This window comes from Procambarus clarkii, chromosome 21 (assembly GCF_040958095.1).
Source record: "Procambarus clarkii isolate CNS0578487 chromosome 21, FALCON_Pclarkii_2.0, whole genome shotgun sequence".
Classification (NCBI taxonomy): Eukaryota; Metazoa; Arthropoda; class Malacostraca; order Decapoda; family Cambaridae; genus Procambarus; species Procambarus clarkii.
In genome coordinates, this window is record NC_091170.1 from 13448862 (window position 1) to 13470615 (window position 21754).

The following is a 21754-nucleotide window of genomic DNA, read 5'->3' on the forward strand; positions in this document are numbered from 1 at the left end:
TGGCCACACTGACGAAGGCCACATGGATTTAGGCAACAAGGATGAAGACCATACAGATGAAGGCTACTAGGATGACGGCCACACAGATGAAGGCCACATGGGAAAAGGCCACAAGGGTAAAGGCCACATGGAAAAAGGCTACAAGAGTAAAGGCCACGTGGATGAAGGCCACAAGGATGAAGGCCAAACAGATGAAGACCACATGGAAAAAGGTCACATGAGTAAAGGCCACGTGGATGAAGGCCACAAGGATGAAGGCCAAATAGATGAAGACCAGATGGAAAATGGGCACACAGTTGAAGTCCGCATGGATGAGGGCCACACGGATGAAGGCCACACAGATGAAGGCATCAAGGATGAAGGTCACTTGGATGAAGTCCACATGGATGAAGGCCACACGGAAGAAGGCTACACGGATGAAGGATACACTGATGAAGGCTACAAGGATGAAGGCTACAAGGATGAAGGCCTCAGGGATGAAGGCCATATGGATGAAGGCCACATGCATGAAGGCCACACGAATGAAGGCCACAGTGATGTAGGCCACCCAGATGAATGCTTCACAGAAAAATACCACACGGATGAAGGCCAAACGGATGAAAGCTACAAAGATGAAGGCCACACTGATAAAAGCCATACGGATGAAGGCCACACGGATAAGACAAAAAAGGTGAAGGCCACACGGATGAAGGCCACACAGACGAAGGTTACAAGGATGAAGGCCACACGGATAAAGACCACATGGATGAAGGCCACGCGGATGAAGACTACACGGATGAAGGCTACCGGGTTGAACGCGACAAGTAAAATAGAAAAAGGCTATATGGAAAAAGGCCATAAGTATTAACGCTACACGGATGTAGGCCAGAAGGATGAAGGTCACACGGATGAAGGCCACATGGATGAAGACCACACGGATGAAGGCTACAAGGACGAAGGCCACACGGATGAAGGCTACAGGGATGACTGCCACACAGATAAAGGCTTCACGGATGAAGGCAACAAGAATGAAGGCCACACGGATGAAGGCTACATGGACGAATTCCATCCGGATGACACCACATGGATGAAGGCTACACGAATGAAGGCCACGTAGATGAAGGTTACATGGATGAAGGCTTCTCGGATGAAGACCAGATGGATGAAGGCCACAAAGATGAAGACCTCAAAGAAGGCCACATGGATGAAGACCACAAGGATGAAGACCACAAGGATGAAGGCAGCACATATGGAGAAAATTCAGAATAAGACCACATGGATGAAGGCTACAAAGATGAAGACCACACGGATGAAAGCCACAAGAATGAAGGCCCCAAATATGAAGGCCACAAGGATGAAGGCCACATGGATGAATGCCACACGGAACAGAGACACAAGGATGAAGACCACACGGAACAGAGACACAAGGATGAAGACCAAACAGATGAAGGATGCACGGATGGAAGCCACAAGGATGAAACCACACGGATGAAGACCACAAGAATGAAGGCCACAAAGATGAAGTCCACATGGATGAAGACCACACGGATGAAGACCACAAGGATGAAGACCACAAGGATGAAGACCACAAGGATGAAGGCCACAAGGATGAAGGCCACACATATGAAGAAAATTCAGATTAAGACCACATAGATGAAGGCTACACGGATGAAAGTCACGAGCATGAAGGTCACGAAGATGAAGACCATAAGGATAAAAGCAACACGGATGAAGGGCAGAAGGATGAAAGCCTCATGGATGAAGGCCTCATGGATGAAGGCAATAAGGATGATGGACACAAAGATGAAGACCAATTGTAAGTAGGCAACAAGGATGAAGGCCACACGGAGGAAGGTTACACGGATGAAGACCACATAAAAAAGTCCACAGGGATGAAGGCCACACGAATGAACGCACATGGATTAAGGCCACATGGATGAAAATCACATGGAAAAAGGCGACAAGGATGAAGGTCAAATGGATGAAGGCCACACGGAAGAAGGCCACACGGATAAAGGCCACAAGGATGAAAGCCATACGGATGAAGGCCACACGAATGAAAGACACACGAATGAGTGCCACACGGATGAAGATCACATAGAAAAGGGCTAAATTGAAAAACGCTACAAGTATGAACGCCACACGTATGTAGGCCAGAAGGATGAAGGCCACATGGATGAAGGCCACACGGATGAAGACCACACAGATGAAGGCTACAAGTATGACTGCCACACAGATGAAGGTCTCACGAATGAAGGCAAAAAGGATGAAGGCCACACGGATGAAGGCCTCAAGGACGAAGTTCATCCTGATGAAGACTACTCGAATGAAGGCCACGTAGATGAAGGCTACAAGGATGAAGGCTACTGGAATGAAGGCCACGTAGATGAAGGCTACAAGGATGAAGGCTACATGGATGTAGGTCACACGGAACAGGGGCACAAGGATGGAGACCAAACAGATGATGGATGGACGGATGAAAGCCACAAGGATGTAGCCACACGGAAGAAGACCACAAGGATGAAGGCCACATAGATGAAGGCCACAAGGATGAAAACTACAAGGACGAAGGCCACAAGGATGAAGGCCACAAGGATGAAGGCCACAAGGATGAAGGCCACACGGAAGAAGAAAATTCAGATTAAGACCACATGAATGAAGGCTACAAGGATGAAGCCCACACGGATGAAAGTCACGAGCATGAAGGCCATGAAGATGAAGAACACAAGGAAGAAAGCCACACGGATGAAGCCCCAAAGGATGAAGGCCACACGGATGAAGGCCACACGGATGAAGGCCACACGGATGAAGGCCACACGGATGAAGGCCTCACGGATGAAGGCCACACGGACGTAGACCATATGGAAAAATGTTACATGGAAAAAGACCTCAAGGATGAAGGCCACACGGACAAAGGCCACATGGACTTTGGCAACAAGGATGATGACAATACGGATCAAGGCTTGTAGGATAACGGCCACACGGATGAAGGCCACATGGAAAAAGTGCACAAGGATGAAGGCCATAAAGATGAAGGCTACAAGGATGAAGGCCACACGGATGAAGATCACATGGATGAAGGCCACACGGATGAAAGTTACAAGAATAAAGGCCTCAAAGATGAAGGCAACATGGATGAAGGCCACACGGATGAAGACCTCAGGGAAATGGCGAAACAGATGAACGCCACTCGGATAAAGGCCAGACGGATGAAGTCCACCCAGATGAAGGCTAAACAGATAAATGCCACACGGATGAAGGCCACAGGGATGTAGACCACTAGAACGAAGGCAGCACGGATGGAAGTCATGAGCTTGAAGGCCACGAGGATGAAGACAACAAGGATGAAAACCACACTAATGAAGGCCAGAAGGATGAAGGCCTCATGGATAAAGGCAATACGGATGCTGGACACAATGATGAAAACCAATTGTATATAGGCAAGTAGAATGAAGGCCAAACGGATGATGGTTACACGGATGAAGACCACATGAAAAAAAGTCCCAAGGATCAAGGCCACACAGAATAAGGCACACAGATGAAGGCCACTCGGATGAAGACCACATGGAAAAAGTTCACAAGGATGAAGGCTAATCGGATGAAGGCCACACAGATGAAGGCCACACGGATGAAAGCCACACGGATGAAGGCCACACAAATGATGGCCGCACGGATGAGTGCCACACACGGATGAAGATCACACAGAAAAAGGCCACATAAAAAAAGGCAACAAGGATGAACGCCACACACGGATGTAAGCCAGAAGGATGAAGGCCACACAGATGAAGACCACACCAATGAAGTCAACAAGGATGAAGGCCACACGGATAAAGGTTAGAAGCACGAAGGTCACAGAGATGTAGACCATTTGGATGAAGGCTACACGAATGAAGGCCAGAAGGATGAAGGCCAGAAGGATGAAGGTCATACGGATGAAAGCAACAAGGATGAAGGCCACAAGGATGAAGGCCAAAAGGATGAAGACCACAAGGATGAAAGCCACACTAATGTAGACCACAGATATGAAGGCCATAAGGATGAAGGCCACTCAGGTGAAGGCTACACAGATAAATGCCACATGGATGAAGGTCACAGGGATGTAGACCACTAGGATGACGGCCACACAGATGAAGGCCACTCGGATGAAGAACACATGGAAAAAGGCCACATGGATGAAGGCCACACGGATGAAGGTCATACGGATGAAGCCGTCAAAGATGAAGGCCACACAGATGAAGGCCACATGGATGAAGGATACACAGAGGAAGACCACGCGAATGAAGGCCGCAAGGAAGAAGGCCACAAGGATGTAGACCACACGGATGAAGGCTACAAGGATGAAAGTCCCAAGGATGAAGGCCAAAAGGATGAAGGCCACATGGATGAAGGCTACACTGATAAAGGCCACAAGGATGAATGCCTACAGGATGAAGGCCCCAAAGATGAAGGCCACAAGGATGGAAGCCACATGGATGAAGGCCACGAGGATGAAAACTACATGGATGAAAGTCACGAGCATGAAGGTCACGAAGATGAAGACCACAAGGATGAAGGCCACCCAGATGAAGGCCACAAGGATGAAGGCCTCAACGATGAAGGCAATATGGATGATGGGAACAAATTTGAAGACCACACGTATGAAGGCCTCAAGTATTATTGCCGCACAGATGAAGGCCAAACCGATGAAGGCCTCTAGGATGAAGGCCACACAGATGAAAGCCACATGGATGAAGACCACAAGGATGAAGGCCATTTGGATGAAGACCAAATGGTATAAGGCCACATGGATGAAGGCCCCCAAAGATGAACGCGACAAGGATGAAGGCCACACGGATGAAGACAACATGAAAGAATGCCACACGGAAAAAGGCTACACGGACTAAGGCTACAAGGATGGAAACCATAACTATGAAGGCCACAAGAATGAAGGCCACCCGGATGAAGATTGCATGGAAAAAGGCCAAATGGATGAAGGTCACTCGGATGAAGGACACACGGATGAAGGAAGCACAGATGAAGGCAACAAGGATGAAGGCCACACGTATGAAGGCCACAGGGATGTAGACCAATAAGATGAAGGCCACACAGATGAAGGCTATAAGGATGAAGGCCACACTCGGAAGAAGACCACATGGATGAAGGTCACACGGATAAAGGCAACACAAATGAAGGTCACAAGGATGTAGACCACTAGGATGACTGCCACACGGATGACTGCCACACGGATGAAGGCCACATGGAAAAATGCCACACGGATGAAGGCCACACGGTTGAACGTTGCACGGATGAAGGCTATAGGGATGAATGCTACAAGGATGAAGACCACTAGAATGACGACCACAAGGGCAAGGGCAATATAGAAAATGGCCACCAGGATGATGGCCACACTGAATAATGCCCCAAGGATAAAGCCCACATGGATGAAGACCACATGGAAAACGGCCACACGGATGAAGGCCACACGGATGAGCGCCATACGGATGAAGGCCACTCAAATGAAAGCTACAAGGATGAAGGTCACACGGGTGAAGACCTCATGGATGGAGGCAACACGGATGAAGGCTACACGGATGGAGACTACTAGGATGACGGCCATATAGGTTGAGGCCCACACGTTTGAAGGCCACATGGATGAAGGCTACATGGAGGAAGGCCACATGGATAATGGCTTCAGGAATGAGTGCCATAAGGATGTTGACCACTAGGATGACGGCCACAAGGTTGAAGGCCACACGTGTGAAGGCCTCAAGGTTTAAGGCAACACGGATTAAGGCCACAGTGAAGTAGACCTCAAGGATGAGGGCCATAGAGATGAAGGCCTCAAAGATAAAAACCCAAGGACGAAGGGCCCCAGGGATGAAGGACACACGGATGAAGACCACAAGGATTAAGGCCACATGGATGAAGGGCACTTGAATGAAGGTCACACGAAAGAAGACCACAAGGATAATGGACACACGGATCAAGACCTCAAGTATTAAAGCCTTACGGATGAAGGCCACACGGATGAATGCAACACGGATGAAGGCCACAAGGATGAAGGCCAAACGGATGAAGACCACATGAAAAAAAGGCCTCAAGGATGAAGTTAACACGGATTAAGGGCACACGGATGAAGGCCACAAGGATGAAGGCCACAGGGATGTAGACCACTAGGATGACAGCCACACGGATGAAGGAAAAATTGAAAAAGGCCACGATGATGAAGGCTACATGGATGAAGACTACAAGGTGAAGGCCACAAAGATGAAGACCACTAGGATGACGGCCACACGGATGAAGGTCACATGGAAAAAAACCACAAGGATGAAGGCCACACGGATGAAGGCTAGAAGGATGAAGGCCAACTGGATGAAGAGCACATGGATAAATGCCACACAAATGAAGGCCATACAGATGAAGGCCACACGGGCTAAGGACACACAGATAAAGACTTCAATGATGAAGGCCAAACGGATGAAGACCACTAGGATGACGGCGACAAGGTTGAAGACCACTAGGATGACGGCGACAAGGTTGAAGACCACACGGATGAGGGCCGTAGAGATGTAGACCAATAGAATGACGACCACCAGCTTGAAGGCCGCACGGATGAGGGCCACAAGGATAAAGGCCATATGGATAAAGTCCACAGGGATGTAGAACACTAGGATGAAGGCCACAAGTTTGAAGGCCACACGTGTGAAGGCTACATAGATGAAGGCAACAAGTATGAAAGCTACAAGGATCAAGGCCACACGGATGAAGGCCACACGGATAAATGCCAACGGATAAAGGATAAAAGGATGAACGCCACGAGGATGAAGGTCAAACAGATGAAGGCAACACGGATGAAGACCACAAGCATTATAGCCACACGGTTGAAGGCCAACAGGTTGAAGGTCACAGGGATGAAAGCCACAAGGATGTAGACCACAAGTATGAAAGCCACAAGGATGAAGGTCACAAGGATGAAGGGCACAAAGATGAAGGCAACAAGGATGAAGGCCAGAAGAATGAAGTACACACGGATGAAGGCCACAAGGATGAAGACCACAAGTATGAAGGCCACATGGCTGAAGATGACACATATAAAGGCCACAAGGATGATTGCCAAACGAATGAAGGCCACATGGAAGAATTCCACAAGGATGAAGACCACACAGATGAAAACCACATGGAAGAATTCTACAAGGATGAAGACCACATGGGTGAAGGCCAAAGGATGAAGGCCCCATGGATGAAGGCCAAACAGATGATGGCCACATAGATGTAGACCACTAGGAAGACGACCACAAGGTTGAAGGCCACACGAATGAAGGCCAAAAGATTGAAGGCCACACGGATGAAGGCCTCAAGGACAAAGGTCACAAGGATGAAGGCCACACTGGTGAATGCCACACGGAAAAAGGCCACATTTACGAAGGCAACAAAGATGAAGGTCACAAAGATGAAGACCACAAAGTTGAGGGCGACATGGATGTTGGCCACACGGAAATACGCCACACGAATGAAAATTATTAGGATGAACGCAACAATGATGAAGGCTACAAGGATGAAGACCACATGAATGAAAACCACAAGGAAGAAGGCGATACGGATAAGGGCCACACGGTTGAAGGCCACTCAGATGTAGGAAACACAGATTTAGGCCATACGGATAAAGGCCACTCTGATGAAGACAAGAATGATGAAAACCACACGGACGAAGGCCACAATGATGAAGGCTTCATGAATGAAGGTCACAAGGATGAAGATCACAAGGATGAAGACCACATGGATGAGGGCTACAAGAATGAAGGCAACTATGATGAAAGTCAAAAGAAGGAAGGGCACAAGGATGAAGATCACGAGGTTGAAGACAACAAAGATGAATGCCACAAGGATGAAGGCCACATGAATGAAGACCACAATGTTGAAGGTAATACCAATCAAGGCCACACAGATGAAGGGAACATAGCTTTAGGCCACACGGATGAAAGACACACTGTTGAAGACAACATGGATGAAGGCCAAACGGATGAAGACCACACTGTCGATGGCCACACTGATGTAGACTACAAGGATGGATGCCACAAGGATGAAGGCCACAAGGATGAAGGACACAAGGATGGAGACCACAAGGATGAAGGCCACACAGATGAAGGTAACACGGATGAAGGCCACACGTGTGATGGCGACACAGATAAAGACCACAATGATGAGGACCACATGGATGAAGGCCACACGTATGAAGGTCACATGGTTGAAGACCACATGGATGAAGGCCACAAGGATAAAGGCTACAAGGATGAAGACCACAAGAATGAAGGTCACAAGGATGAACGCCACAAGGATAAAGGCCACAAGGATGAAAGCCACAAGTATGAAGGCTACAAGGATGAAGGCAACAAGGATGAAGGCCACAAGGATGATGACCACAAAAAATAAGGACACAAGGATGAAGGTCACAAGGATGTAGGTCACAAGGATGAAGACCACAAGGACGAAGGCTACACACATGAAGGCCACACAGATGAAGGAAACACGGATTTAGGCCACTCGGATGAAGGCCACACTGTTGTAGACAACAAGGATGAAGGCCAAAAGGATGAAGAACACATTATTGAAAGCCACACTGATAAAGAATATAAGGATGGATGCCACATGGATGAAGGCCAAAAGGATGAAGGGTACAAGGATGAAGACCACAATGATGAAGGCCACACAGATAACGGCAACACGGATGAAGACAACAAAGATGAAGACCACACAGATGAAGGCACAAGGATGAAGGCTTCATGGTTGAAGGCCAGACGGATGAAGGTCACACGGATGACGACCACAAAGATGAAGACCACACAAATAAAGGCCACAATGATGAAGGCCACAATGATGAAGGCCACAATGATGAAGGCCACATGGATGAAGGCCAAAAGAATGAAGGTCACGAGAATGAAGAGCACAAAGACGAAGGCTACATGGATTAAAGCCACATGGATAAAGAACACAACGATGAAGGCCTCAAGGATGAAGACCACACGGATGAAGGTCACAAGGATGAAGGCCTCATGAAAGAAGGTCACAAGAATGAAGACCACAAAGATGAGGGCTACATGGATGAAGACAACTAGAATGAAGGCCACAAGAAGGAAGGCAACAGGGATGAAGATCACGAAGCTGAGGACCACAAAGATGAATGCCACAAGGATGAAGACCACAATATTTAAGGCCACAAAGATGAAGGCCACAAAGATGAAGGAAACATAGCTTTAGGCCACACTGATGAAGGACACACTGTTGAAGAGAACATGGATGAAGGCCAAAAGACTGAAGACCACATTGACGAAGGCCACACTGATGAAGACTACAAGGATGGATGCCACAAGGATGAAAGCCACTAGGATGAAGAGCACAAGGATGAAGACCATAAGGATGAAAGCCACACACATGAAGGTCACACGGATGAAGGCCACACGGGTGATGGCCACGCAGATGAAGACCACCATGATGAAGATCACACGGTGAAGACCACATTGATGAAGACCACACGGATGAAGGCCACAAGGATGAAGGTCTCATCGATTAAGGCAACACGGATGAGTGCCTCAATGATGAATGTAACACAGATGAAGGCAACAATGATGAAGGCCACATGGATGAGGGCTACAAGGATGAAGGCAAAACAGATGACAGAAACACGGATGAAGGTCACATGGATTAAAGCCACATTGATGAAGGTCAATGATGAAGGGTCGGGTGCCGGCCGGCCGAGCGGACAGCACGCTGGACAGCACGTGATTGATGTGGTCCCGGGTTCGATCCCGGGCGCCAGCGAGAAACGACGGGCAGAGTTTCTTTCACCCTGATGCTCCTGTTACCTAGCAGTAAATAGGTACCTGGGAGTTAGTCAGCTGTCACGGGCTGCTTCCTGCGGGTGGAGGCCTGGTCGAGGACCGAGCCGCGGGGACACTAAGCCCAGAAATCAACTCAAGATAACCTTAACAAGGATGACGGCCACAAGGATGACGGCCATAAGGATGAAGGTCACATGGGTGCAGGCCTCATGGGTAAAAGCCACACTGATGAAGGTCACACGGGTGAAGGCCGCACAGATGAAGGCCACACAGATAAAGGCCACACGGGTGAAGACCACGAGGATGAAGTCTGCAAGGATGAAGGCGATAAGGATGAAGGCAACACGGATGAATGCCACACGGATGAAGACCATGCTGATGAAGACCACAAAGATTAAGGCCACTCGGATGAGGGCCATACGGATGAAGGTCATACGAATGAAGAACACACGGATGAAGGCCTAAAGGATTAAGGCCAAAAGAATTTGTATCTGTATGAAGGCCATACAGATAAAAATCACACAAATGAAGACCACAAGACTATACGGATGAAGACCACAATAATTAAGGCATCATGGATGAAGGTCACAAGGATGAAGGCAAAATGAATGAAGGTCACAAGGATGAAGGCCACACGGATAAACGCCACATGGATGAAGGTTACAATTGTGAAGACCACGAAGATGAAGTCCACAAGAATGAAAGACACAAGGATGAAGGCCAGACGAATGAGAGACACAAGGAGGAAGGTCACACGGATGAAGGTCAAAAGGAGGAAGGCCACACAAATGAAAACAACAGACGAAAGCAAACAAGGATGAAGGCCACAAGGGTCAAGATCACAGGGAGGAAGGCCACAAGGATGAAGGCCACACGGATGAAGGCCACTTGGATGAAGAGCACAAAGATGAAGATCAAAAGCATGAAGGCCACACGGATGAAGGTCTTATGAATTTAGTCCACACTGATGAAGGACACATGGACGAAGGTCACAAATATGAAAGCGAAAAGGCTGAAGGCCACACAAATGAAGGCTTCATGGATGAAGGCCAAATGAACGAAGGCTGCATGGTTGAAGGCCGCAGGGATGAAGGCCTCAAGGATGAAGGCCACACGGAGAAGGCCTCATGTTTGAAGGTCACACGAATGAAGGCCTCACGAATGATTGACACAAGGACGAAGGTAACACAGATAAAAGCTGCAAAGATGAAGGAAACACGGATGATAACTAGAAGGATGAAGGCCAAGCGGATGAAAGCCATACGGAAGTAGGTCACAAGCATGAAAACCACTCAGATGACGACCACACGGATGTAGGCCACTAGGATGAAAGTCACACGGATGAAGACCACATGGATGAATCCCATACGAATGAAGGCCACAAACATGAAGGTAACAAGGATAAAGGCCACATGGATGAAGGCGATATGGATGAAGACCAAGAGAATTAAAGCCACACGGATGAAGGCCTCATTGATGAAGGCCGCATGGATTAAAGCCCTCATGGATGAAAGTCACACAGATGAAGGCCTCTAGGATGAAGCCTGGCCACACTGATGAAGGCCACAAGGATGAAGACCACATGGATGAAAGCCACACGGATGAAGACCACGCGAATGAAGGCCACAAGGATGAAGGCCACACGGATGAAGGACACAAGGATGAAGTCCACACAGATGAAGGCCAAACGGATGAAGGCCACAAGGATGAGGACCATACAGATGAAGACATCATGGAAGAAGATCACACGGATGAAGGCCACATGGATGAAGGCCAAACGGATGAAGGCCACACAATTGAAGGTAACATTGATGAAGGCTACAAGGATGAAGGCCACATTGATAAAGGCCACAGAGATGAAGGCCACAGGGATGTAAAACACTAGGATGAAGGCCACACTGATGAAGGCCAAATGGATGAAGTCCACTTGGATGACGGCCACACGGATGAAGGCTACATAGAAAATGGCCACACGGATGAAGGCCACACAATTGAAGGTAACATTGATGAAGGCTACAAGGATGAAGGCCACATTGATAAAGGCCACAGAGATGAAGGCCACAGGGATGTAAAACACTAGGATGAAGGCCACACAGATGAAGGCCAAATGGATGAAGTCCACTAGGATGACGGCCACACGGATGAAGGCTACATAGAAAATGGCCACACGGATGAAGGCCACAAGGATGAAGGCCATAGGGATGTAGACCACTAGGATGATGGCCACACGGATGAAGGCCACATGAAAAAGGCCACAATAATGAAGGCTACACGGATGATGGCTACAAGGTGAAGGCCACAAAGATGAAGACCACCAGTGTAACACGGGAGGGGTATTCGTTCTGTACTTCGTATCATTGTTCTCTCTAATTCTCTCTGTAGCCATATTCTGACTTAAACTCTCTATCCAAGGGACCCCACAAATTTTACTCGAGTCGACCCCACGCCACGTGGTCTTAAGACGATTGACCGACTTAAGATTTTACAACTCGTATAACGTGATATAGATTCCTAGCAAAGCTCTAGAGTCGCCTCTGCTGCCACCACCAGACCAGAAACACTGATCGATGACCGAGGTCTGGATCGATCATGCTAATCAATAACTTTGGGGCTTGATCCCCACTAGTTAGATGACTTGGGTATCCCTAAGTGTGGAATTAATTAGTAATCAAAGGGAATACTGAATTATGATTCGGTGTTAGAATTGGCGCCCAACTCAACTCGGCCTCGCCGGCTACCCATGTGGTATTGACCAATTCACATAAATTACACAAAAATGGAAATTAATAAAAAAAAGAAAATTTAATAGCTAAATGGTTTATTCAAAAACTAAACAAAATCTAAATCAATTCACTCCCTAACCTGAACACTTCCTACTTGACCTTATCGGCAATGAGTTGACCTATTCCCTATACAAAAATTCTGAGCAACCTTTACCCTTTTGGCGACCAGCTAGATGTTTGTGCTAAGGTCTTGGGGAGAGGTGGAGTGGACACCTTTCCTGGGATGATCCGGATACCACACTGTCCTCTCTCTGATGCTCCTCTACCCAGGAGCCCAGAGCAGAGTATTGTTCCGCCTAGTTCCGCCTAAATGAACAGGGACATGCAAATGACCTGCTACGGATGTGCGACAGGTTTGCCTTAAACCAGCAAATAGTAGAACCAACTAGGAAGGAGAACACGCTGGACCTCATTTTCACTAATAATGATGAATTGATCAGGAACATAATGATTACAAATACCTGTTACTCAGATCACAACTTAATTGAAGTTATGACAACCATGGGGAGTAGACCTGCACAACCAGTCCAGATTCCCGGTGGAGGAGATTTCAGCAAATTCAACTTCAATAATAAACAGATAAACTGGGAGCAAATAAACCAGGACTTCACAGAAATAAACTGGGAAGAACAGCTAGAAAATGCAAACCTGAACCAGTGCCTGGAAAAAATAAGCTCAGTAGCACTAGAAATATGTTCAAATCGCATACCTCTAAGAAAAAAGGGGAAGAGATGCAGATTGGAACGGGAACGTCGTTCCCTATATAGGCGAAGAAAACGAATCGCGGAACAACTTGAGAGTCGCACCCTATCTCAAGAACGGCGAAGAAGATTAGGTAGAGAAATAGAAACAATTGAACGGAAGCTACAAGAATCATACAAAGCCCAGGAGAGGCAAAGAGAGCAAAAGGCCATCAGTGAAATAGAAAGAAATCCGAAATATTTTTTCTCCTATGCAAAATCAAGATCAAAAACCACATCTAGTATCGGGCCCCTGCGAAAGAGAGATGGAACATTCACCGATGACAACAAAGAAATGAGCGAGCTACTGAGGAAGCAGTACGACTCTGTTTTCAGCGAGCCATTAAACACACTAAAGATTGATAACCCAAATGAATTTTTCATGGATACGATACCAACATCAAATCATATATCAGACGTCACCCTATCCCCACTGGATTTTGAAGAAGCCATAAACAGTATGCCTGTGCACTCTGCACCAGGCCCGGACTCTTGGAACTCCATATTCATAAAGAACTGTAAAAAACCACTATCGCAGGCCCTCCACATTCTGTGGAGACAAAGCCTAGATACTGGCGTTATTCCTGATATACTAAAAACAGCAGAGATAGCACCACTTCATAAAGGAGGAAATAAGGCAGAGGCAAAAAATTACAGATCGATAGCGCTAACATCGCACATCATAAAAATTTTTGAGAGAGTGCTAAGAAGTAAAATCACAAAATACATGGAATCACAGCAACTCCATAACCCCGGACAACATGGTTTCAGAACAGGGCGCTCTTGACTGTCGCAGTTGCTGGACCACTATGATATGGCATTAGATGCTATAGAAGACAAACATAACGCGGATGTAATTTACACAGATTTCGCAAAAGCTTTTGATAAATGTGACCATGGTGTTATTGCACATAAAATGCGTTCAAAAGGAATAACCGGAAAAATAGGCAGATGGATCTACAATTTCCTGACCAACAGAACCCAATGTGTAATAGTCAACAAAATAAAATCCAGCCCATCAACCGTGAAGAGCTCAGTCCCCCAGGGTACTGTGCTTGCTCCAGTGCTTTTTCTCATCCTCATTTCGGACATAGACAAGAACACAACCTATAGCACTGTATCATCCTCTGCAGATGACACTAGGATCTTCATGAGAGTAGGCAACATAGAGGACACGGCGAACCTCCAGTCAGATGTAGATCAGGTCTTTCTATGGGCTACAGAAAATAATATGGTGTTTAACGAAGATAAGTTCCAGCTCATGTGCTATGGAAAAAATGAAAATATAAAAACGGAAACCACGTACAAAACTCAGGCAAATCATAACATAGAACGAAAAGGCAATGTAAAGGATCTGGGTGTACTCATGTCGGAAGACCTTACCTTTAAAGAACACAATAAAGTAGCCGTCACAACTGCAAGAAAAGTGACAGGTTGGATAACAAGAACATTTCACACTAGAGATGCTATACCGATGATGATACTTTTCAAAACGCTTGTGCTCTCTAGAGTGGAGTACTGCTGCACAATGACAGCACCTTTCAAAGCTGGAGAAATTATTGACCTGGAGAGCGTGCAGAGATCCTTTACTGCTAGAATCCACTCAGTAAAACATCTAAACTATTGGGACCGACTAAAGAGCCTAAAACTGTACTCCCTTGAGCGCAGGCGGGAGAGGTACATAATAATTTACACGTGGAAAATATTAGAGGGGCTGGTCCCAAACCTGCACACAGAAATGACATCACATGAGACCGGAACACATGGCAGGATGTGCAGAATACCCCTGTTGAAAAACAGAGGTGCAACTGGTACTCTGAGAGAGAACTCTATCAACATCAGAGGTCCGAGATTGTTCAACACGCTTCCTCTACACATAAGGGGCATAACTGCCCGACCCCTCACAGTGTTCAAGAGAGAACTGGATAAGCACCTCCAAAGGATACCTGATCAACCAGGCTGTGACTCGTACGTCAGGCTGCGAGCAGCCGCGTCCAACAGCCTGGTTGATCAGTCCGGCAACCAGGAGGCCTGGTCGACGACCGGGCCGCGGGGACGCTAAGCCCCGGAAGCACCTCAAGGTAACCTCAAGGTAAGGTAGTTTACCAACTTACTTAGCAAAGCTTAAGTTTAACAACTAACCTCTGTTGCACTGAATGATTCAGATTGGTTGAATTATTTTAACTGAAGTTACTTACACAAGCATCTTAGGGAAGAGCTATTCTCAATTACAAAATGGCTATTTGACCTTTGAGAATTACTGAATGTGGAAACTCTGTTGACCTGTGACCGCCAGGTCGCCGAGGTCACTCCGCGCTACAGCCTAGTCCTGGCTCGTGACGTCCCTGATGGTGACTTAACTCATTATCCTGACAATTAGAATCCTCTTGATATTATAATCAGTAATATTATACAATTTGAATGAAGACTAATTTCTCTAAATAAGTGCCCGCCAAACACACACTGAAACTACGACGTTGGTACAACGTTCGAACAAGTTTTAACGCCTCCTAACCAGTTATAACAACCAATATAGCAAGTTGTAACAACGTTCTAATACGTCATAAACACGTTAAGCCAATATGTAACAACTTTATTACAAGTTGTAACAAGCGGAAAATAGGGACAGTTTCGGTTTGTGTTTCCAGGGTGAATACTATAGAATGATTCATTATACGTTGCTATGAGACAAAGGGCGCCAGCCATTTTGTGACTCAGACTTGCTAATTCCCAGGGGGATGCGCCTTGTGCTTCCAGAGTCAGGTCACTACCACTTGACTCCAATCTTACCAAACTCCCATGTCTGAGATAAAACATTCTAGATCATTCCCACAACAGCTAGTTTGTTACACCAGGATGACGGCCACACGGATGAAAGTCACACGGAAAAAAGTCACAAGGATGAAGGCAACACGGATGAAGGGTACAAGAATGAAGGCCACTCGGATGAAGACCACATGGAAAAATGCCTTCCAAATGAAGACCCGCACTGATGAAGGCCACGCGGTTGAATGTCACACAGGTGAAGGCTACAATAATGAAGGCCACACGGATGAACATCACATGGATGAAGGTCTCACGGATAAACGCAACTGGGATATAGACAACTAGGATGACGTCCACAAGGTTGAAGGCCATACGGATGAACACCACATGGATGAAGGTCTCACGGATGAACGCAACTGGAATATAACACCACTAGAATGACGTCCACAAGGTTAAAGGCCGTACGGATGAGGGCCAAAGGGATGTAGACCACAAGAATGACGGTCACTAGCTTGAAGGTCACACGGATAAAGGCCACAAGGATGAAGCCCACATGGATAAAGGCCACTGGGATGAAAACCACTAGGATGAAGGCAACAAGTGTGAAGGCCACACGTGTGAAGGCCACTAGGTTGAAAGCCACACGGATGAAAACCACACAGATGAAGGCCACACAGATGAAGGCCTATGGATAAAGGAAACAAGGATGAAGGCCACGAGGATTGAGGCCAAACAGATGAAGGCACAACGGATGAAGACCACATGAATTAGGGCCACATGGATGATGGCCACACGGATAAAAGTCACACGAATGAAGACCACAAGGATGAAGGCCTCAAGGATGAAGACCATAACGAAAAAGGCCTCACGGATGAAGGCCACAAGCATACAGGTAACAAGGATGAAGACCACACGGAGAAAGACCTAAAAGATGAAGACCACAAGGATGAAGGACCCACGGAGAAAGACCTCAAAGATGAAGACCACAAGGATGAAGGCTACACGGATGAAGGCCACATGAATGAAGGCCACAAGAACGAAGGTCCTAAGGAAGAAAACAAAAACCACGAATGCCACATGGATGAAGACCACAAGCATGAAGGATACAAGGATGAAGGCTTCAAGGATGAAGGCCACAAGGATGTAGAACACACGGATAAAGATCACATGGATGAAGGCCACAAGGATGAAGGCCACAAGGATGATGGCTACAAGGATGAAGACCACAACGATGAAGGCCACAGGGATTAAGGTCACAAGGATGAAGGCCACAAGAATGAAAGCCACAAAGATGAAGGCCACATGGTTGAAGGTCACACATGTGAAGGCTACAATGATGAAGGCCACATGGATGAAGACCACATGGATGAAGGTCTCACGGATGAACGCAACTGGGATATAGACCACTAGGGTGACATCCACAAGGTTGAAGGCCACACGGATGAGGGCCACAGGGATGTAGACCACTAGAATGATGGCCACTAGCCTGAAGGCCACTAGCATGAACGCCACAAGGATGAAGGCCATATGGATAAAGGCCACAGGGATGAAAACCACTAAGATGAAGGCAACAAGTTTGAAGGCCAACCATGTGAAGGCCACAAGGATGAAGGCCAACGGGGACAGTATACAAGGATGAAGGCCACGAGGATTGAGGTCAAACAGATGTAGACCACATGGATTAGGGCCACACGGATGATGGCCACACGGATGAAGGTCACACGAATGAAGACAACAAAGATGAAGGGCTCACAGATGAAGACCACAACGAATAAGGCCTCACGGATGAAGGCCACAAGAATTCAGGTAATAAGGATGAAGACCACACAGAGAAAGACCTTATAGATGAAGACCACAAGGATGAAGGCCACATGGAGAAAGACCTGAAAGATAAAGAGCACAAGGTTAAAGGCCACACGGATGAAGGCCACATGAATGAAGGCCAGAAGAATGAAGGTTACAAGGATGAAAACCTCAAGGATGAAGGCCACATGAATGAAAACCACAAGGATGAAGGCCTCAAGGATGTAGGCGACATAGATGAAAGTCACATTGATGAAAGCCACAAGGATGACGGCCACAAGGATGAAGGCCTCACATGTGAAGGCCACATGGTTGAAGGCCACACAGATGAAGGCGACATGGAAGAAGGCCACACGGATGAAGACTACAAGGATGAAGGCAACAAGGATGAAGGCCACAAGGTTGAAGGCCACACACAGATGAAAGCCACACAGATGAAGGCCAACGGATAAAGGACAAAAGGATGAAGACCACGAGGATGAAGGCCAAACAAATGAAGGCACCATGGATGAAGACCTCAAGGATTAGGTCGACACGGATGAAGGCCACATGGATGAAGATGACACGAATGAAGACCACAAGGATGAAGGCCACACGGATGAAGACCACAAGGATTAAGGCCTCACGGATGAAGGTTACATCGATGAAGGGCACAAGGATGAAGGTCATAAGGATGAAGACCACACGGAGAAAGACCTCAAAGATGAAGACCACAATGATGACGGCCACACGGATGAAGGCCACACGGATGAAAGCCACATGGATGAAGACCACATGGATAAAGGCCATAAGGATGAAGGCCACAAGGTTGAAGGCCATACAGATGAAAGCCACACTGATCAAGGCCAATGAATAAAGGATAAAAGGATGATGGCCACGAGGATGAAGGCCAAACAGATGAAGGCACGATGGATGAAGACCACAATGATTAGGGCGACACGGAAGAAGGCCACGCGGATGAAGGTAACACGAATGGAGACCACATGAATGAAGGCCACACGGAAAAAGACCTCAAAGATGAAGACCACAAGGATGAAGGCCACACGGATGAAGGCCACACAGATGAAGGTAACATGGATGAAGGCCACTGGGGTGTAGACGACTAGGATGACGTCCTCAAGGTTGAAGGCAACACGAATGAAGGCCACGTGTATGAGAGCCGTAGTGATGTTGACCACTAGCTTGAAGGCCACAAGGATGAAGGCCACAAGGATGAAGGCCACAAGGAGGAAGACCACAAGGATGATGGCTACAAGGATGAAGGCCACAAGGATGAAGGCCACAAGGAGGAAGACCACAAGGATGATGGCTACAAGGATGAAGGCCACAAGGATGAAGGCCACATGTATGAAGACCACAAGGATGAAGGCCACAAGGATGAAGGCTACAAGGATGAAGGCCTCAGGGATGAAGGCCACAAGGATGTAGGCCACACGTATGAAGACCACAAGGATGAAGGCCTCAGGGATGAAGGCCACAAGGATGTAGGCCACACGTATGAAGGCCACAAGGATGAAGGCCACAAGAATGAAGGACACAAGGATGAAGGCAACACGGATGAAGGTCATGAGGATGAAGATTTCGAAGATGAGGACCACAAGGATCAAGACCACGCGGATGAAGGCCAGAAGAATGAACTTCTCAAAGATGAAGGCAATACGGATGATGGACACAAGATGAAGACCTCATGTATAATGGCCACAAGGATGAAGGCCACACGCATGAAGACCACAAGGATTGTGGAAAAATCCTAGCTCTTGCTGGTCAGTCGTTTGATGGTGTAGGGTTTTCCATAGAGAACGTTTCACCGTACCAATCATGCGTTCATAGAAGCCTCCGTGCCATGATGCTCTGGGAAGTATGACTTTCCAGTAGCACTGCCGTTGATTTAGGGTCGTGCGCACCTTTTGGTGGTTCCAGATTTTCCTCATACATGCTTCTCCTGTCACTAAGTTGGACCCATTGTCTCAGATCATTAACTTTGGACAGGATGTACGTGAAGCAAACCTGCGGAAAGCCTGTAAGAATGCCTTGGCACTCATATCGGGAGTCACTTCTAGATGGACTGCCCTTGTTGTGGCACAAGTGAAAAGGCAGATATATGCCTTTACTATTGTTTTTGTCCTTGCTGCCTGTTAGTGTTAGTTCTCCTGTGAAATCTACTCCTGTAGTCTCAAAGGGACGAATATGTACAACTCGTTCCCTCGGGAGTGGAGGAGGTCCCAGATATGGACACACTCTGGCATCGTATCTCCGGCAAATAACACAGGATTTAATTATGGATTTTACAGTCTGCCTACCAGAGACCCAAATCATTTTGAAGCTTCTTAGGGACATTATCAAATTCTGTCACGCATGTGTCTGTCTGAGCTTTTGACCCAGTACCTAAGGGCGTTAGGGAATTTATGCTTGATTCCTATTTTCTTTAGAAAATCAAACACCACTTGGGTGACACCCATTAGTTTGTTCAGTTCAGAGTACCGATTAGGATCAATTACTATAGTTCGAGTTAGTTCTAGGTTCTCAGTGGGAACAGTGACATTGGTCACAATGACTTGTGGCTTTTGTTCAGGCCACTGGTCGCTGACTTGCCACTGAGGTCCACTGAACCACATCTCTGCCTATTTCCTTAATGCAGTTACTCACGTAAGGATTTTTACTATTATTGTTTTTCACCCACTGTAGAACTGCCTCATTATCTGACCATACCACTGTTTCTTCAAAGTGGATGTTGCTTAAGGCCTTGATCAGATAATGAGCCAATCTTGTTCCTAGCAGTAAGGCTGTTAATTCCAGTTGTGGCAATGATCGTTTCTTTAACGGTGCCACTCTGGCCTTTGATGTGAGCAAATTGGCTTGCCCATTTGAGACCAGGTAAGCTACTACGCCATAAGCCTTTCCTGAGGCATCACAGAATACATGAATCTTAATTGGTTCTTTTTCATTTACTGTGTTCCGAGGGAACTTGACAAACAGTAGGATACTTAAATCTTTCACCAGCCCTTGCCATTTTACTTGTAAGATAGGCGTTATAAGATCATTCCAGCCTATCTTTTGTAGCCAACATTCCTGCATTATCAACTTCCCATTTATTAAGATTGGACTTAATAGTCCCAATGGTTCGAAGGGTTTGCTGACTAGGGAGAGTAATTTTCTCATTGTTAGGTTGGTGGTATCCGGCTCCACTGACTTGATTGTCAACTGATCTGCTGTTGTATCCCATTCAACGCCTAGTACCTTTGTCTTCTTGGGTACCTGGTAGTTGTGAAACTCTTTTTCGATCAGTTGATTTAATTTGGCATTGTTGGAGACCATGACTGGAGAGGCATATTTGCTCCAATTAATTCTCGATTGGCCTCGTCATATATGTTCAGCAGTTTACTTTCACTGCTGGCTGTTCCTCTGAAATTGTCCACATACAAGCTATTGCTAATTTCTGTTTTATTTGGGTTATTGGACTTCTTCAAGTGCATGTCTAAGGTAGCTTGAAGCAGAAACGGAGAAGTGGCACCAAACAAAACAGACGCAAACAGTGATTAATTAATTCACTGTTTGGATTGTTAGGATCCTTAATCCGTAAGTACTTGGTGTAGTTACGGTCTTCTTCTTGGAGACCTACCATAAGGAAGGCCTTGCTGATATCGGCCATAAATGTGTAAGTCCTAATGCAGAACTTTAACAGCACGTCGTGTAGCCTTTGAGTCAGGCTAGGGCCAGTTTGAAGGCAGTCATTTAAGGAAACACTATTCTGCCTGGTCTTTGCACTGCAATTAAAAACTATCTGTAGTGGGGTAGTAGCTGCAATTTTCAGTACAGGGTGGTGAGGCAGGTAGTGTCCTTACTTTGGGGTTATCATTTGTGACAACTT

The 21754-nt window shown here is 46.8% G+C and overlaps 10 protein-coding genes across 10 annotated transcripts; all 10 read left to right on the plus strand.

The window, feature by feature from the left end:
* The first annotated feature begins 97 nt into the window (after positions 1-97).
* Positions 98-1096, plus strand: LOC138367087 (ribosome-binding protein 1-like). Its single transcript, XM_069328487.1, has 2 exons — positions 98-803; positions 864-1096. Exons 1-2 carry the CDS (start codon positions 98-100, stop codon positions 1094-1096), a joined length of 939 nt encoding a protein of 312 aa, XP_069184588.1.
* A 1055-nt stretch (positions 1097-2151) lies between these two features.
* On the plus strand, positions 2152-2514 carry LOC123753829 (uncharacterized). Its single transcript, XM_045735780.1, has one exon. The coding sequence runs from the start codon at positions 2152-2154 to the stop codon at positions 2512-2514; it is 363 nt and encodes a 120-aa protein (XP_045591736.1).
* Positions 2515-2630: 116 nt separating this feature from the next.
* LOC138367088 (uncharacterized) lies at positions 2631-2948 on the plus strand. Its single transcript, XM_069328488.1, has one exon. The coding sequence runs from the start codon at positions 2631-2633 to the stop codon at positions 2946-2948; it is 318 nt and encodes a 105-aa protein (XP_069184589.1).
* Positions 2949-4147: 1199 nt separating this feature from the next.
* On the plus strand, positions 4148-4675 carry LOC123753831 (sarcoplasmic reticulum histidine-rich calcium-binding protein-like). Its single transcript, XM_045735782.2, has one exon. The coding sequence runs from the start codon at positions 4148-4150 to the stop codon at positions 4673-4675; it is 528 nt and encodes a 175-aa protein (XP_045591738.1).
* A 1921-nt stretch (positions 4676-6596) lies between these two features.
* On the plus strand, positions 6597-7228 carry LOC138367089 (uncharacterized). Its single transcript, XM_069328490.1, has 2 exons — positions 6597-6617; positions 6764-7228. The coding sequence occupies exons 1-2, from the start codon at positions 6597-6599 to the stop codon at positions 7226-7228; spliced, it is 486 nt and encodes a 161-aa protein (XP_069184591.1).
* A 296-nt stretch (positions 7229-7524) lies between these two features.
* On the plus strand, positions 7525-8388 carry LOC138367090 (sarcoplasmic reticulum histidine-rich calcium-binding protein-like). Its single transcript, XM_069328491.1, has one exon. The coding sequence runs from the start codon at positions 7525-7527 to the stop codon at positions 8386-8388; it is 864 nt and encodes a 287-aa protein (XP_069184592.1).
* Positions 8389-8604: 216 nt separating this feature from the next.
* Positions 8605-9012, plus strand: LOC138367091 (salivary glue protein Sgs-3-like). Its single transcript, XM_069328492.1, has one exon. It carries the CDS (start codon positions 8605-8607, stop codon positions 9010-9012), a length of 408 nt encoding a protein of 135 aa, XP_069184593.1.
* Positions 9013-11301: 2289 nt separating this feature from the next.
* Positions 11302-11679, plus strand: LOC138367092 (uncharacterized). Its single transcript, XM_069328493.1, has one exon. It carries the CDS (start codon positions 11302-11304, stop codon positions 11677-11679), a length of 378 nt encoding a protein of 125 aa, XP_069184594.1.
* Positions 11680-16860: 5181 nt separating this feature from the next.
* LOC123753832 (putative uncharacterized protein DDB_G0292636) lies at positions 16861-17334 on the plus strand. The gene has a single exon (XM_045735783.1). It carries the CDS (start codon positions 16861-16863, stop codon positions 17332-17334), a length of 474 nt encoding a protein of 157 aa, XP_045591739.1.
* A 1535-nt stretch (positions 17335-18869) lies between these two features.
* On the plus strand, positions 18870-19640 carry LOC123753834 (putative uncharacterized protein DDB_G0292636). Its single transcript, XM_069328494.1, has 2 exons — positions 18870-18980; positions 19068-19640. The coding sequence occupies exons 1-2, from the start codon at positions 18870-18872 to the stop codon at positions 19638-19640; spliced, it is 684 nt and encodes a 227-aa protein (XP_069184595.1).
* Positions 19641-21754: the final 2114 nt, after the last annotated feature.